Source organism: Acanthisitta chloris, unplaced genomic scaffold, assembly GCF_000695815.1.
Source record: "Acanthisitta chloris isolate BGI_N310 unplaced genomic scaffold, ASM69581v1 scaffold1623, whole genome shotgun sequence".
NCBI classification, from domain to species: domain Eukaryota; kingdom Metazoa; phylum Chordata; class Aves; order Passeriformes; family Acanthisittidae; genus Acanthisitta; species Acanthisitta chloris.
The window spans coordinates 43881-61107 of record NW_008664153.1 but is presented as its reverse complement, the minus strand read 5'-3'; the positions used below and the strand labels follow the sequence as shown (position 1 = coordinate 61107).

Here is a 17227-nt window from a genome sequence, read left to right as displayed (position 1 = left end):
TACAGTCTAAAAGACAACTTGAAATATTTTATTAGATGAAATAGTGTCATTGTGCTGAAGTTATTTGTTCACAAAAATGTTCTACTGCTGATATTTTTGAAAGCTGGCGCTTTTCTAGGATCAAAACTTGTATGGGTACATGCAACTGGGTTTGCTTTCCTGGCTAATTTTTTTCATCAATGTATTCTCTGTGTGTAAATGCACATATATGTGCATGGTATAATATATATAGAGAGAGTAGTTTTGGGTTTTGTTTTAAGTTTTAGAATAATGAAATGAAATGTAAACCCAAGTGAACACTGAATGTTCTGTGTCAAAACCAAAAAAACCTGCAAACCTCCTAATACCATTTCCTGAACAAAGAAGCCTCTAGTAAATTTCTGGAAACAATGGAATGACATTCTATTGTGTGGCAACTTCATTACTTAATCTGTATGTTAAAATACGTACAGATAAATGCACTCTTAGCCTTTCAGTGCAATGCATAGTCTCTACCACTAGTGAAGTTGGATTGCATAAATGTATTCCTTGTCTACACTGTTTGAGCTAGCTTTCATTCCTGTGTTTAATATTTATTCCTCATGGATGAAATTCTTGTATTCATTGTATGTTCTGACCAAGAAATTCCTGAAATTCCACTTTGGTGTAAAATCAACTAGTTTTATGAGTTTAAGAGACAAACCCTATGAAAGTCACAGAACTAAAATTTCAGTTGATGCAAAATTTCATTTTGGTTGGTATAGGCTGCAGGTTTTGTTCCTAGGATTTTGTTTCATTTTCATATAATATTATGTAATGGATTATACTAACACAGTTTATTCTTAGCACGACAATCACTTGATGTACATGAAACTAGAGAGAATTAGAGTAAGTCTATATAAGCCTACTGAACAGTTTGTACTTTGCATGAAAACACAAATAAATAGTTTATACCATGTAGTTTGAAGATTATTCTGCCACATTGATGAACAGTTGGCTAAACCATTCATGTTCTTTGATGCATGCACTTAGTTTTCCTTGTAGTTCTCATCAGTCCTCTTCATAGTGCCTCTAGGCAGTTGTGTTGGTGATAAATACCAGCAGGTAGTATGGGAAATGTTTCCTTTTGTGACTGGTCACTTTGAAATCAATAGTCTTCAAAGAAATTGCCATAGTATTTCTTTTATCAGATTCTTATTTTGACTAGCTTAATATAAATAAAATTGCAAATATAAAACAAAAGAAAAATAGCATTGACATTTCTTCCCATGAGAAGAACAGTTTAGGCAGATGCAAGCCCAAGTTTTTCATTTAAACCTTCTCCTCTGAAAAGCAGTGTGAGTAGATTCTAACGAGTTTGTTTAACACTAGGTGCAGTATCTTTACACTAGGTCCAGGTTGTAATGCAGGCATTCTTTTCATGTATTTTCCTAGTTCTGAGAATTGTCTTAAAACCTTAATTATCAACAACTGTCAGCATCACCAACCATTTCAGCACAGATTAGACATGCAATTGCTTCTCTCTAGGGCAGCCTCACAGAAGATTCAGCTGAATCATGTTTTCTCACTTAGTTGCTGCCAGTGATGTACATTAAAATGACTTCTATGAAAAAGAACTTTTAAAAATTTAACTCCTAACTATTGCTGAAATGATCATTGTGGTGCCTCATTATTTTAATGACTGTTTTAATTATTTAATACAAATGTCTCCAGTTTAATTGCACTGAAACAACTTCGAAATTTTTTGAACTGGACAATTCTTCTGACTTCTCACTTTACTCTGAGATAGATATTTTTAAGAAAATCAGCAATTGCATAATTTTTGAATAGTGTGCCATGTCACTTGTGGATTGCATTGCTTCTCATCACGTATATATTTTTTTTAATTTGTTTTAAAAATCGCTTCCATTTTCTTTGTCTTAAGAAAATGTAAGAATTCAGAGCTATTGTATATGACCAGATAATACTATGCCTTGCAGCAAACTAAAATTTATAATTCAGATTGTTTCACCATCCCTTAAATAACACACACAAAAAATTAAGAAATATAAATCTAAGCATAAGGAAAAATAGAAAATTTAAGAATCAATGACCCACTAGTTAGAGAATATCAGAATTAAGCATTTTCCTCTATGATTATACAGTCTTAATTAGTCAATCTTTAATAGAACACCTGTTTTATGAACTCTGTTTTTACTTTTGCTTTATTGGGCTGCATTTTTTTAACATTTGTTTCAAGTAATTTCATGTGTAAGATATACTCAAAGCCCAAAATGGAGCTGCAATTCATGGTACCTTTTTCTGAGAATGTCAATAAACTGCAGAAGGACAAACAATCTGGAGGAAGACATCACAAAGGTGTCTAAAATCATATATACTTAGGAAGAATAAAACTTGTAATTTCTCAAGAGATTTAGTCAAGATAGCAAGAAAACATAATAGTATAGAAATGCTTGATACTTGCTTGCAAGATTCTCTAGGCACAATTGCAGAAGAAGGAAGGGATTGCCAATTTGGAGGTTTAATGGTTTATGAGGCAAGCCTGGCAATGGCTGTGGATACATTGTCACTAAATTCTAAAACAACTCTAAAAACTTTTGAATCATGCAGTAAGAATCTTCTTTTTCTCTTCTTTTTTTTTTTTTCTTTCCTCTTTTCTCCTATCCTAGACACCAATCACTGTGACATTTAGATTAAAAATCCAAATGTAAAAAAAATTACCACCTTACTGAGATAGTTGTCCCCTGCTGAGTCTCACAGCCCCTTCGGCACTGAGGAATCGACAGGTTTGACACAGTCTGACATGTGACAAGATGCTGCAATTGACAGATTGCTAATCTGCTGAGCACGATGTGCCCTGAAGTCCCAGCCCATAGAGGGGTCATCCTTCAAAACCTGGCGGCAGAATCAATGATTTTGGCAGGATTCACATGATTTTGCTGCAGTATTTCGAGTTTCCCCAAAACCTGAAGCTCTGGAGTGGAGGTGTGCTGCAAGATCAGTGGTTTATAATGTTGTTATTTGACAAAAAGCAATTTTATGCTTTTAAGGTCATGTGTAAAAAAATTATGTCAGTAGGAGTCCAGTTTTTTTTACTTTCAGCAACATTGACTGTAGTGAGGAGGGAATGGAGCTGTTTGATGTGGTCCTGATGTCCTTAAAGGCCCTTTGTGTCCCAAAGCTAAGGAGGATCAGAACTGTTAAAAAGAAGATAATATTCAATTAGTTTATTTTTTAAGTTCTTTCTCCACAGCAGACATAAGTTTGAGAGCCAGTTGTTCACGTTCTTCATCGCAGTAGCCTTCAAATGCTTCACGGTGGGTTGCATGTAGGTACTGGGATTTTCATGTCATCTCAGCTGGTGATTTTTTACTACTTCTTAAGTGAGTGGACAGCATCTTAATGCTGTAAGGACTGGATTCAGTCACTCTCTGGCAAAAAACCATTCTCACATACCTAAAACTCATATGACCACAAAGTCAACTTTCATGGTCTTTCATGTCAATTCATGTTGTGTTGCAATGCTATTTTGACAAGGTTATGTGTCAAAGTACAAATATATATGCTGGTCATTAGTCAGGAGTAAACTCCTCAGAACTACATTCTACTGCAGTTTTGTAATCACATAGGCATGATTTTGTTCCCAAGAGCAATTTAGTAATGGCTTTTAAAATCTTGTATTCTAGCTTGCCAGTGTAATGGCCACAGCACTTGCATCAACAGTAATGTCTGTGATCAATGTAAAAACCTAACAACAGGAAAACAGTGTGAGACATGCATGCCAGGATATTATGGGGATCCCACAAATGGAGGACAGTGCACAGGTAAGTCCTTCTGCAGGGAGGTGAAAAAAAATCCAAATAACACTTTGTGTAATGTGTATTTAAACTGTTTAATGTAACATGAAATGAACTTTTCTTTAAAGGCTAAAAGTTTATTTACTAGTACAAATGAGTTGATCAGCTGAATTAATGATTCAAAATTCGATTAATGCTTTTAAAGAGAAACTTTGCCTTCAGAGTCATCATTTTACAGTTGTTTGGTCTGGATGCTCTAAGAACAACATGTTCTCCCAGTTAGGGAAAGGAGGAGAAAAAAACTTGTGGCAGCAACACCTTAAATCCTGTTGTTTCAGAGACATTTAAGCAATCCTGTTAAGAGCGGTGAGAAGGTACTCATAAATAAAGTTCAGTATCTGTCATAATGTCTTATAGCACCGGTTTGTATAAATATGTAATGCTAGTGGAAATATTATGCATTTAACAGACCAACAAGTCTTATTCATGTAGAGTTGAAACAAAAAATCCTGGTAATGCTGAGGGTTGTCAGGTACCCTCACGTTTTCCATGTTTAGTTTGGTAAGTGCTGCATTGGAGGATTCTCCTTGAAGTGAAAGAGGGAATAAAGTCCAGTACTCCAGATGTTTTTTGTGTGTTGCCATAGGGCTGCTTTTTCACTTGCATGAGTGATTTTAAAGTTGACAGTAGCTCCTTCCCTTAAAATTAAATGGTGGAAGGAGAAATATATTCATCCAGTAAGAAAAGTCATTAAGACAGGTGACTTTGAATCTAGAAGGGGTGGTAGTAAGTTTTGCTCCCTGACTTTTTGTTCTCCATTACTATTGTTTCTTTAACTAGAGCTTTGCTTCTCAAAGAATATTTATTCATACAAAGGGTTTGTTTGTTCCTCAGCACTCATAACGTGCAGTAGGCAATGCATAAAGCTTCACATCTGGTAAACTCAGGCACAATATGTAAAAATTGTGTTCAAGGGGATGGAAAGATTAATGCCTACTCCTATTGACAATTGAACATTTTGCTGGTGCTTTATGATGCTTTAAATAATTCTTAATAGTTCTCTTTTTTTCCTGAAGTTGACAAAATGTTCTTTTGCTGTCTGTATCACCTTTATGGCAAAATGATGTATTAATACAGCTTTTATTCTTCAGGGAAACATTAGCTATCAACCAAATAAGCATTCCATCACCTTTAGTGAAATATGTGTGGTGCAATAATGGCTAAAATCAATTTATAAGACCAGTAAAATTATAAATTTTACAACTTGTTTTTTCAAACCTAGTCTGTAAGAGTGCATATTTTTATTTGTAGACATGATTTTAACAGGAGCTGTTTAGACTCAAGAATGCTTTAAAAATTAAAAATTATAATTATTTGGAGGCTTTATCTGCATTGGTATATTGTATTTTGTAGTATAGAACCCATAATAAATATGTTTACATCTTTAGGATTTTTCAAAGTATGTAGACATGAACTGTTCCATTTTCATCAGTATCCTGATTGCTGTGATAGAGGTGCTCAAATTGTGGGGCAGGGATTTCTGCAGGCAAAAATACCAGTGAGCCATAAATAAGCCAAATCAATGTTACTGGGATTTAAGAGGATATTGGAACCATAGCTGGGATCTGGCATTGTGCAAACAGAGAGAGAAAGCAATGGATCTGGGTTTTTTTCTCCTTTGTTCTGGTAATGCTTTTGGTAACACAGGAAAAAAAAATATAACCATGATTAGAATAGAAATATATAGGGTAAAAAATATGAATGGAAGAAAGGGCAACCCAGTCAGAAGCTCAGCTTAAGTGTGACTGAAATAAAGAGAATACAAGATGGGAAATATGAAATAGTGAATCAAAGGACAAAAAATAATGAAAAGCTAAAAATTACCCAAACGGTCATCCTCATAGTTCCATCTTGTGTCACTTTGTTGCTGCCAGCTGAGTTTCTGACTGGATCCGACCAAATTCTCTTTTCTACTAAGACTTGGCCTGCTGTGTGGTGGCTGAGGCTGCATGAAAATGTGGTGCATTTTTTCCTCAGAGCTCCTGAGTAATTTATTTGAGGATCCAGATGCAAAACCTTTTAAAGGAATGACAAGATAATGACTATAACTTTTAAATTATATCTGTAATACTATAAAATTATTCATATATCAAGTTGCTATAGGTGCAAGGGCATAACTTGATTAAGAACTGGGGAGCAGTTGAAGCTGGGAAAAGAGGTTGTACTTGATTTCTACCATGGAAAGGTAAAGTGACATCCAATGGGAAAAGAAACTAAGAACCATTTTCCTAATGTACAATAATTTTTTCCCAGTGTCCTGACAAATGTACTTCTCTATTCAGTACACGTATGTTTTCAGCTGTCACAATGTATGTGAATAAAATCTGACCTCTGGCATAGTTTGACTGTCAGTGATACAGAGTAAAACATTTTGCAAGAAAAACTTCCTTTTCTTTCATAGGCTACATTAGCCTTTATTGTTCTTTAGATCACTGATGATCTTGAAAGGAAGGAGAAGGAGATGTATAGCAGCCCTTTCAGTCCTTGGAAAAATTTTTTTTCCTCCTTAACTATGCCAATCATTTCCTAAATCATTTCTGTTTATAAATTCTAGGAGGTCATGCAAAAAGCTCTGAAAGAAACTGACTGTCCACCTCTGAGTGATCAATTCTGTTCTGGCCTTTCTCCAGGGATGGAAAATTTTGTAACTTTTTGTTTTTTCACCTTTAGTAAAAACAATGGCTTCACAGCTGTCATCAGATAACTGATAGATTCTTAGTGGTACTGTGTACTGTTATGCTATCAAATTACTAAGGAATGAGTAACAGTTGTTATAGGAGAAAGATATAATTCATGTTTCAAAAGGTTTTGAATAGTTGAGATTAAAGTATGAATAAAAAAATTGACTTTTCTGGATTTTCACCCACTGTAGTTGCTAACATTTCAATAGCTTTAAAACAGATCTAAGGACTTGCTTTGCATCCAGATGTGATGCAGGCTTAGTAAATGTGACAAACCTCAAAGAAGGACAAAGAAAAGATGGAGGCATAATAACAGGCTTCAAATGTGTGAAGGGAAACTGAAAAGTGCCTTTCCCTCTGCCCCCGTTTTGGCTGGGGAGAGGAAGAAATCAGATCAGGTAGCAATAAGGAAGGTTAAGGTGGAATACAAGGAAAGCTTTCTGCTGGTTAAGCTGTAAAATTGCCTAAAGATGTTATGAAATCTGCTTTATCACTTGCACTATTATTTTTAAATTTCCAAACATTTCTAGCTTTGGAAAGGGGCAGTGGACTGGCTGATTCCACATGTTTTTCTCCAGTCCTAATTTTCTAGAGTTTTGGAGCCTGAGATCTGGAAAGCAGGGGAAGTATTGAGCAAAGATGAAATATTCTGATTGTAAGAGAAAATGATGCCTATATAGCCAAATGACTGTGGATATTTACCAATGAGTCCTTAATGTTACTTAGATGTTATGAAGTTGCATACTACTTATTTTCGAATTTCTGTATTTTTTGTTATTGTGGAGTTAAAAGACTTTCCAACTCTTTACAACAAGTGTAACTGATGCTCGCTCTGGTCTATTTTTGTCAGAAGTGTGCTATGCTGCTTGATGATGAGCAATAGGTTGACAATGATAAGGTTTGGAGTTTCAGACCAAGTTCCATTTCTGTTTAAACTTTTTATCTGACTAATCTTGAGTGCAAACCTATGAGCAACTCTTGGAGTGCTAAATGCAGTGTTGTCAGTCTGTGCCAGAAATACTTAAGGAATCAAACCCTCTAGTGAACAGAATAAGACACACTCTGTGTTGTGGTGAAGATTAGACAAGAGATGCACAGCTCAGCCTTGTTTGAGCAGTTAAAGCTATCCAGATGTGAGGCATCTGGGAAGCCTTTTAGTCTGAGGTGTTTAAGGACAGATATTCCAAATCACTTTGATTTAATTTTTCTAAATTCTGCTCAAGGCCCATTTGAGGCACAATTTTGAAGGCATGAATATCTCAATTCAGTAATAAAAAATTAATCATTAAATATGTATGGATTTTGGAAATAAACCAGCTTTGACTATAGATGGGACCAGGTCTTGGCTTTCTGTCTCGGTGGTTTCTGTTAGTGTTTTGTTTTCATCAAGGTCTTGTTCTGTTATGTACTGCATGTCTAGGAAATATGCAATTTTTCAAACTAGAAATTCTAGAAAAAATATTTATATGTGTACTACAGACTTCAGCATAAAGTACCATGTTAAAACAGTATGGGAGATTGCTTGGAATAATTTTGTTTCATCTTAGCAACATTTCTTAGCATTATTTTCAAACTTATTAATCATCGACTTAGTTGTCAATGTTAAAAAAATTGCTCTAGCTGCTTATCATCTTGTCATTTTCTTTATGCATGGTATTTTAAAAAATTATCCTTACAATTTATGAGATGTCAGGAAAAAATTCTTTACAGTAACTTATGACACATACCATGAATGTATAATGCATTTAATAATAATAATATAACGTAAGCATTTTGCTGTATTGCCATTTTTTCCACAAAGTGATAACATCCCAAGCAGTGTTCAGTTTTCCCATAATTGTACTGTCATTGTTGTTGCTTTTGCAGTAGCAGGAAGACTCTGAGAACCAGCACAACAGGAATATTGTGTTTTAACTTGCACTTCTTGTTCTCTAAGCATCCTTAAAAGGCACTATGTCTAAGACACTGATCACCACCCTGCAAAAGTCTCCTACCAGTCAGGCTGTTGAGGTGGAGTTTTTAAAGCAAGTCTGCAGCATTTGTATTGCCCTTATAGATCTGTTCCTTTCTCTGCTATCCCATATTGGACATTTCCAATATTACAGGCAATAGCTTCTCTCCACACTTGCTTTGTAATCATTCTGTTTGAAGATATTAAAGTAATTGTTTACTGTAAATGTTTAAATTCTTACTGGATCCTCAAACTATTATCAAAAGTGAACATGTTTCTAGTGAGTACACATCATGTGTGCATCTATCCTGTAGCTGCAGCCAGGTGTGAGGTCTGGGTGCCTTTTGTGATCCTCCAATATGCAGAGTATGAAGGACAGAATAAATCTGAGCTTTTCTTTTAAAAGAAGGACAGAATAAATCTGAGCTTTTCTCCTTTTAAAGCATCCGTTTCTGTGGGAGCATGGCTTTTGCAGTGTCTGCTGCCTTTGCATGTTGTGTAACTTAGTATTCTTCACCTATATTTAAATATCTGTATCTGTGCATACACCTGCACATACTACTCCTTGAATGCATTCCAGATAAACTTTTGGCATCTGTGTTAGCCATTCAGCTTATTTGTATCTACAGTAAGGGCCTCAAGAGATTAAAACAAGATCAGGTGAGTATAGATACAAGACTAAGTTGTTAGAGTAACTTTAAGGTCCCTTAGGTGACATTTACCCCAGCAATAAAATAGTTGCCTAGATATATGCTTGTGATTGCTTGTGTTGCTTAAAAAAGAAAAAAATTATTAGCGGCTTGTTAACACCTAAGTTACAGCTTAACTAGCAGGAGGATATTCCATGGTGTTCAAGTCTTGCTGTTCAGCAAACGTGATTATTCTGTTGAGTAACTGACAGCTGAGATGTAGGGTTTTGAGAGAAGAGGCCAAGGATGGCACAAGTCATTACTTCTAGTGTCTGTGAAAGAGAAACATGAGAAAGATGTTAAACTCATCATGGCAGCAAATTGAAAATGGTCTCTTTGGATTTTAGGTTCTGTCTGACTTTGAAAGGTGCCTAAGGGGTAGCTTTGCAGATTGTTTTCATGGCACTATTTCTAACATTTTAACCTATTCAGCAGTAGCAACCTTTGTAACATGTTTTTCTCATGACCCTCCATGGAGGAGCTGATACTGATTTCCTTCCTTTCCTGTCTCTCCAAAAGAAATACTGTTTAAAGCTACCATGGGCACAAATCAAGAACAGAGCTGTGTTCTGTAGAGCACAAAGGGCAATCGGCATGTTAGATATTTGAAAAAAAATAAACTTCAGTTTCATTTACAAGGAGCACATGTGCATTAGAGTGGGTTTTGGTGTAGGCAGCACATCTAAGGAACCCCACAATTACCTTGAGATAATCTCTAGTCTGATTTCTTAGAACATAAACATCAGTTTGAACAAGATTACCTACTGAAAAATAGCTGTGTGGTAAAGAAAACCAATTGGAAATAGATCTTCCTTTTTCAATGAAATAATTTCAGGGTGCATGTTCTTCTTTCCCACTTTTCTTTACAATCCAACAACTTCTTGCTGTGTCCAAGCTGAATCAGATTTCATACCACCCACACTAGCTCTTAGGAAAGTCTCTTTTCCCTCTCCTCCAGTTTGTTTTGATTCTGATCTTTCTTTTCTGAAACACCTTCTAGTTTTACTCCTGCTTCAGGTTTTTTTCTTGTCATCTTCTCTCTCAACCCTCCCAGAAATTTTGCAAAACTTGTAATGCTTTTCATTTCCTCCAAGGTAGGAGCAGTTTCCTCTCCCTTCTAGAGTAGAAAGTAACACACAGTGCCCAGGGACAATGTTAACAGGCCATTTCTGTAGAATACAGATACACACGTCTGTATAGTTACACAGGGCACAGCATATTGTATATTAAGCTGTATGTACAGCAAATTACATAATTTCACACATTGCAGAAAACAACCTGTCTTTCATAAAGGAAAAAATTGATAGTATGACAAGGAAAACAATTTAATAATCACTTTGTATTTTGAACTAAAAGAGTGCTGTTGACTACTAAGTCGATAGAAAGGTACTTAGTAATTTGCCTTTAGATTTATTTTTCTGGGTTTCCAAAAGTTATACAAGCAATGAGGGAACAGAAAGTAGCAGTCTTAGTTATTCACTTCAGCACAATCACTGTGTAGCTTTTAAACTGCTTGTAGTTTGGGATTGTATAGGGCAGGGAGAGGAGCATTCTGAATCTAAATATTTTATGACTGTATTTAAGACAGTAAAGCTAAACGTGGAATTAATTGTTTCCTTAAGAATAATTTAATTTGGTAAATATCATAGTACAATGGCCTTATGTTTGAGTTTTAGTCACAAAACACCTGGAGACTGAAGGTATTAAAACTGTATGATACTACTCTAAACAGAACTAGGCACATGCTGTTGGCCTGAGGAATAGCTTTTGGAAGGAGAAATAAAATCTTGCATTTAAAGTTTAATCAAGGGATTTTTTTTTCAGTAACCTAAAATCACCTTCTTCTGTTGTGGTTCAAAAATTAACAATCAGATTCTGCAGCAATCTTGGCCTGTGTCATCACTTTCAGTGAATTGAAAACTGGCAAACTGGCTTCCCATGGGTGTAGATGGGTATGCTGTTTGTGCAGTAAAAAGCTGGTGGGATGGCTGGGCCCAGAGAGTGGTGGTGAATGGAGCTAAATGCAGCTGGTGACTGGTCACTGCTGGTGTTCCACGCAGCTCAGTACTGGGGCCAGTCCTGTTTAATACCTTTATGTGATATGAGCTGGATGAGGGGGTTGGGTGTCCCTTCAGCAAGTTCACAGATGATACCAAGTAGGGAGGGAATGTTGATCTGCTGGAGGGTAGGAAAGTTCTGCAGAGGGATCTGGACAGGCTGGATCAGTGGGCCAAGACCAATTGTATGAGGTTCAAGAAGGCCAAGTGGTGGGTCCTGCACTTAAGTCACAACAACCCCCTGCAGTGCTACAGGCTGGGGGCAGAGTGGCTGGAAAGTTGCCCAGTGGAAAAGGACCTGGAGGTGCTGTTTGACAGCAGCTGAACATGAACCAACAGTGTGCACAGGTGGCCAAAAAGGCCAGTGACATCCAGACTTGTGTCAGCTGTAGTTTGGCCAGCAGGACCAGGGCAGTGACTCTCCCCTTGTACTGTACTGGGCTCTGGTGAGGCCACACCTTGAATCCTATGTCCAGTTCTGGGCCCCTCACTCCAAGGAGAACAACGGAGCATGTCCAGAGGGCAGTGGAGCTGCTGAAGGGTCTGGAAGGTAAGTCATATGAGGAGCAGATGAGGGAGCTGGAGGTGTTTAGCGTGGAGAAAAGGAGTCTCAGGGGAAACCTTATTGTTGTCTACAACTACCTGAAAGGAGGTTGTAATGATATCTATACTCTAGGGTAACAAGTGACAAAAAAAGAGAAAATGACCTCAAATTGCACCAAGGGGCATTTAGATTGGATATTAGGAAAATTGTTTTTCATGGAAAGTATTGTAAAGCACTGGGACAGGCTGCCCAGAGAAGTGGTGGGGTCACCATCCCTGCAAGTGTTCAAAACACGTTTGAATATGGCACTTGAGGATATGGTTTAAGAAGTGGTGGTGTTGGGTTGATAGTTGAACTTGATGATCTTAAAAGTCTTGTCCAACCTTAAAAATTCTATTATTGTATGGAATTTTTAAAAACAGAGCTAGTTTAAGTAGTGTACTCATAATTTTATTTGCATTAACATTTTCTGCTGCTGTGATCACAAAGTGGTGACACACCTCCAGAAACATGTTTTATTAGCCTGTAGTAATAGTTGGTTTTAATAGACCAAAAGCAGCTGTTCTTAGGTATTAATCTTCAGTGAGCCATGACATGATGCTTTGCTCATATCACATGTTATTTAGAAATAAAAGGCAGATGTTCACAGTCCAAATTAATATAACATAATGCATTTCTATATAAAATCATTATATAAAGAAGGTAGAAAAAATTTAGCTCTTAAGCAATTAATCTTTCTCCTCATTGAGTCTGGCAGCCACATAAAATAGCTGATTGAAGTCAGGTAAATTAAAAACAAGCTGGATTGCAACATTTAGTTTTGTAATAAATGATGTATAGAGAACTTAAAAAAAAAACACTAATAGAACTTAAAAATTTCCTGCATTTTTTAAAAGGATTCCTCTCTTGTAAATTTTCAAAATGGGGAATGCAAAGTGTTCAGCTAAAGGAATCTACTGCTACTAGAAGTGTTCAGCACAAGGCAGGATACTGTGAGCTAGAAAGTTCTGGTGGGGATCCACTCCACTACCTAGAATGCAATTTCCACCCCTGTTTGCAATGGTATTTTCCTCTTCAAGATGTTCATTCCAGGACATTTCCTTCTAAATTTGTGTGCCACAATGCTTTTGTCTTGTGTTGACCATAGAGCTCAGTGCTTTCAGTGCTGTGAAACTGTTGAAAAGGACAAAAAATAGCTCTATCACTATGCAGAGTTTCGTTGATTAGTTTTTAATGGAGTTATTAGAGTGATATTTGGTGTTTAACTTGGTATCAGAATTAAGTGCATGAATTCTTCTCTGGCTGTAGACAGCTATAAATTTTGTCTTTTACCTTCTACAAAGCATTTCTGTTTCTAAAAGGTTTCTGGTCCAAAATCTTATATTCTTGGGCCACGAGTCCTATGTAAGGACTAAGAATGAGGACCAAGAGCTTTTAACTGCCCTCTGCTAGAAAAGAACCTAACAGAAATGCAAAAAATCACAAAGGAACACAATATCCGCAACCAGCAGAATAAACAGAGCAAAATCATCCTCCTCTGCATCTTCCTAAAGTAGAATTAGGAATGAAAATGAATTGATGGGAGTTTTGTGTTTCTTAGAGAAGGAGATGGCAGCTTGGGATACAGAGGTTTTATATAGTTTTTCTCTTTAGCTGATTTAATGTCTAGAACGTAGAGAACTAGATTTATGGAATTCACTGATGCGTCGCTGTGCATTTGGCATTCCATCATTAGATGTCTAAAATGTAGAGGAAATGTTATATTAGGTTGAATATTATGTTCTGGAAGCTCTCTTTTCACAGTGACTAAGTCTATACACTTAAAAAAATCAAAAGCGTCTTTTAGTCCAGGCACTTTGTAGTTATTCACAGAAAAAAGGATATTCAGTGGGTTGGAGACTTGTGGCACAGACCACAGGAGTTTGTGTGAATAAAGAGATTTTATATAAAAATAGCTGAATATTGCAAATCAGTGGAGGAAAGAGTATGGTATGCTTCATATACTGTATTCGGGTACTAGAATCTGGAACTAAATTAAAAAAAAAATCCACTTTACTGTTTGCTAGTACCTTGGTTTCTAAGAAACAGTGTGTCACAAGTTCATAGCAAAATTCTGTGATAATAAGCTGTAATTTAAGATTATTCAGACCAAGAAAAGCATATGTTCTAAATTCCAATGGAAAACATGATTTTGTTTATTCTATACAAAGTAACCAAAGGTTTTGATGAATGTGAAGACTGTCAAGAAATCTCGTTTTGCAGTAGTAGTAGTAGTGGTGTTTTGTTTTCTTTATTTTTTTTTCTGTAAATATTGAATAGAGATGACACCAATTTCTGTTTTTTTAATAAAGTACCTTAGTATAGAATAAAAATACTTAGTATTCACTAAAATGCTAGAGTTTTGCTTTAGTAGTAGATAAAGGGCTTCTTAGTACATATGAAATACAAAGAAAAGAGCTCATAGCATAATAAACTGTTGAACAAAAGCTTCGTATTGCTTTTTGCAGAGATTGTTAGAATAGTCAGTATGAACACTTTTCAGAAGACCTTTTCCCACAAAGGTGATCTGAAATTTATTTTCCTTCCTGTAATGAATGCAGTTGATTGAACACTCTTCCAGGTAGTCTGACCACTGAGTGAATAAAATGCCTGTACTTGGGCTTAGTTATGAACTGAAATTAAATTCACTTCAATCAGAATGTATTAGAAATAAGTCCTGTGCTACTAAACCAGAAGTGGATTGCCATAGGAAAAACTTAGTTGAGGAACTTGGGGGGGAAAAAGTATTAAAAAATTACTGTTCCAGTTATTTTTTGACTGCCAAGCAAAATGTGCTAAGCAAACTTCTCAATATGCTGTTAATTGTTGTGTATACATTTAACTATTTTTTTTTTTGTAGATTAGACCTGTATTAGAAAGTATGATTTCTAGCACAATGAGTTGTAAATTAAAACCAAAAACTCAAACTAAAATTAGGAACCTTTTTATAGATACATTTGTATTCCATAACCTACTTACACTCAGGTGAAGGACCTGCAGTCAACACTTCAACGAAAGTGTCATTGTTAAGGGTCAATAAACATTTAGATATCCATAATTTTATGAGAGGAAAAAAAGAAACTGTTGAATATAACATGATTAACCTCCAGAGAGAAATTACTTGGGGTGGCTGTGGGATTTCATGAGGTTTTGACAGATGTCTGTTCAGAATATTTAACATTTTAACATGTTTTTCCTTGACTGCATGCAGATATTATTTTTTTTATAAACCTCCTATCAAGTACGACTGTTTTGAGCTGCTGCTTAATTCTCTTAATTTGGTTTTACTTCTTAAGCCAGGATGTGTGTGGTCATTGCAGAGTCATCTGATTTTAGGAAAAGCAAGCATGGGAAAGCATTGGTTCAAGCATGAATTTGGTATTGTTATTGACAGAGTCGATTGTGGAGAGCTGCTGACTGACTGTCTTGTGGACTGACCTCGAGCAGAAGCTGAGCATCGCTCAGCACTTCCTTCCTCTTCCCCTCCCCAGTGGGATGGGGAGAGAAGAACAAAAGTAAGAAAGCTCATGGGTTGAGATAAAGACAGTATAAGAAGGGAAGGAAAAAAGGGGGGGAAAAACACAGAATCATAGTGAAAGCAGTCACTCATCTCCTTACCATAAGTGGTCCAATCCCCAGATGATCTCCCAGTGATGGCTGTCTCACAGCCAATCCTCCACTCTCCCAAAATTTTTTGTTGCTTATCATGATGCACAGAATATCCTTTTGGTTAATTTGCGTTGGTTGTTTGTGGAGGACCAGACATAAGCATGTTCTGTCTCAAGCATCCTGACTGTGGTAACGGGCAAGATGTGATGAGAGCAGAGGGTCCTGTGAGGGAGGGGCAGAGCTGTTCTGAGCCAACTTCCTGCTTTACCTGAGACTCTTGCTCAGCCCCCCATCAGTCTCCCCCCAACTCACTCCCTGGAGGAGGGCTCAAAGGGCTGCTGTGCACACATGAACAGAACAGCCCCAAAAATCTAGTTTATATGAGGCTGCACTAGGCTGCCTATAAAAGGGAACGCATTGGGCCCCGTCTCTCTTTTTCACCACTCTTTCTCTTTCCTCTCTCTCTTTCACTCTCTTTTTGCAGAACATCCACATGGCAGGACCAATGTGAGATCTAAGGACTTGATTTTCTGTCTTAGCTCTCTCCCTTTTCTGGATTCATCTTTCTCTCCCCCCATGGTTTGCTTGGGCAAAGCATGACTATCATACTTTACCCCTGTACTCTTCACTGAAGTTTGTTGTGGGAGTGGGAAGATTGTGAAAAGTGATGTGGTGGCTTGTGAGCCAGCACCTCTGGCTGTGTGTTGTGGCTTGTTATCCAGTACCTTTGGTTGTGTGTTGGGGCTTGTGAGTTTGACTTTTAAGAGGTTTATTGTGGGAATTGAGAAGTTACTGTATTATATAATTTAAGGGCTTGTTATCCTCTGCTCTTGTGGAAGTTGATTGTATACATTGCAGAACTTGTTTGCTAACACCTTTTGGGTCTAAACATTGGGTTGATTGCTGGACTTACGGCAACTGTACAAGAAAACCTGAAGTTCCCCGACATGTGGAATTGTGTCTTTGTTCAGCCTGATAACAAACATTGTGCTTCCTATTGGTGGGTCCTGACACTGTCCAAGATGGAAAACACTCCCATACAAATTACACAGTATTTGTTCATTATCATAATAAGAAGGCAATAAGAATAGGAACAACTTGTGCTATCTTCATGTGTTTCAGTAGCAGGCATTTTGTGCTTATACAGCATTTTATACTGAGAACTTAAAATTCAGACATCCTTTAACTGATCACCACTTACTACTCTTACAGATATTGGAGAGATACAGCAGTTTGATTTATATTATATTCCTTTGTCTGTGTGCTTATTTTATCTATCTGCAAGGATTAATGACAGCTCTATTGCTTTCACTGATGTTGGTGATCAAGTCCTCCTGTATGTTATTGTGTAACATTGTTTTTGACAATGATGAATGAGTTGCTCTGTATTCTTACTTTTGTAAGGTTGTTTTCAGGTTTACATGTTATAAATTTATTTTATGAGGTAAGGAATATTTATCAAATGTATTTCTGATGTGCTGTCTGAGCTTTATATCAGTATGTTTTCCTTCCTAATGAAATGTGTAAATCCATTGGTTTCCAAAAGATGTTCCTAGAGGAGATAGGCAGAGCATGATTTAGGAACTTTCAGCTGTCCAGAAATATACTCATCTTGTCAGCCTCTGATAAACAAACATATTTTACCTTGTGTTGAAAGAGATGTCAAGAGCTCATGTAGCTACTGTGTCTAGCTCAGAAGACACTAACCTCCAATTGAGGGTTGGCAGGTGTAAGTTGGAGATGACATTTTCTTAAATCACTGTTGCTTGATCCTCGGATAAGCATTTGTCTACATCCAGTCTGCTTGTCCCAAATGCAATA

The 17227-nt window shown here is 36.7% G+C and overlaps 1 protein-coding gene across 1 annotated transcript in view; it reads left to right on the top strand.

Annotated features, from left to right (window-relative positions):
• LOC103798922 (attractin-like protein 1) overlaps window positions 1-17227 on the top strand; it is a gene marked incomplete at both ends in the record, with an annotated part of 177051 nt that overhangs the window by 125564 nt on the left and 34260 nt on the right. The window contains 1 exon segment of the mRNA XM_009071208.1: window positions 3666-3803. Coding sequence (XP_009069456.1) covers window positions 3666-3803 — 138 coding nt within the window.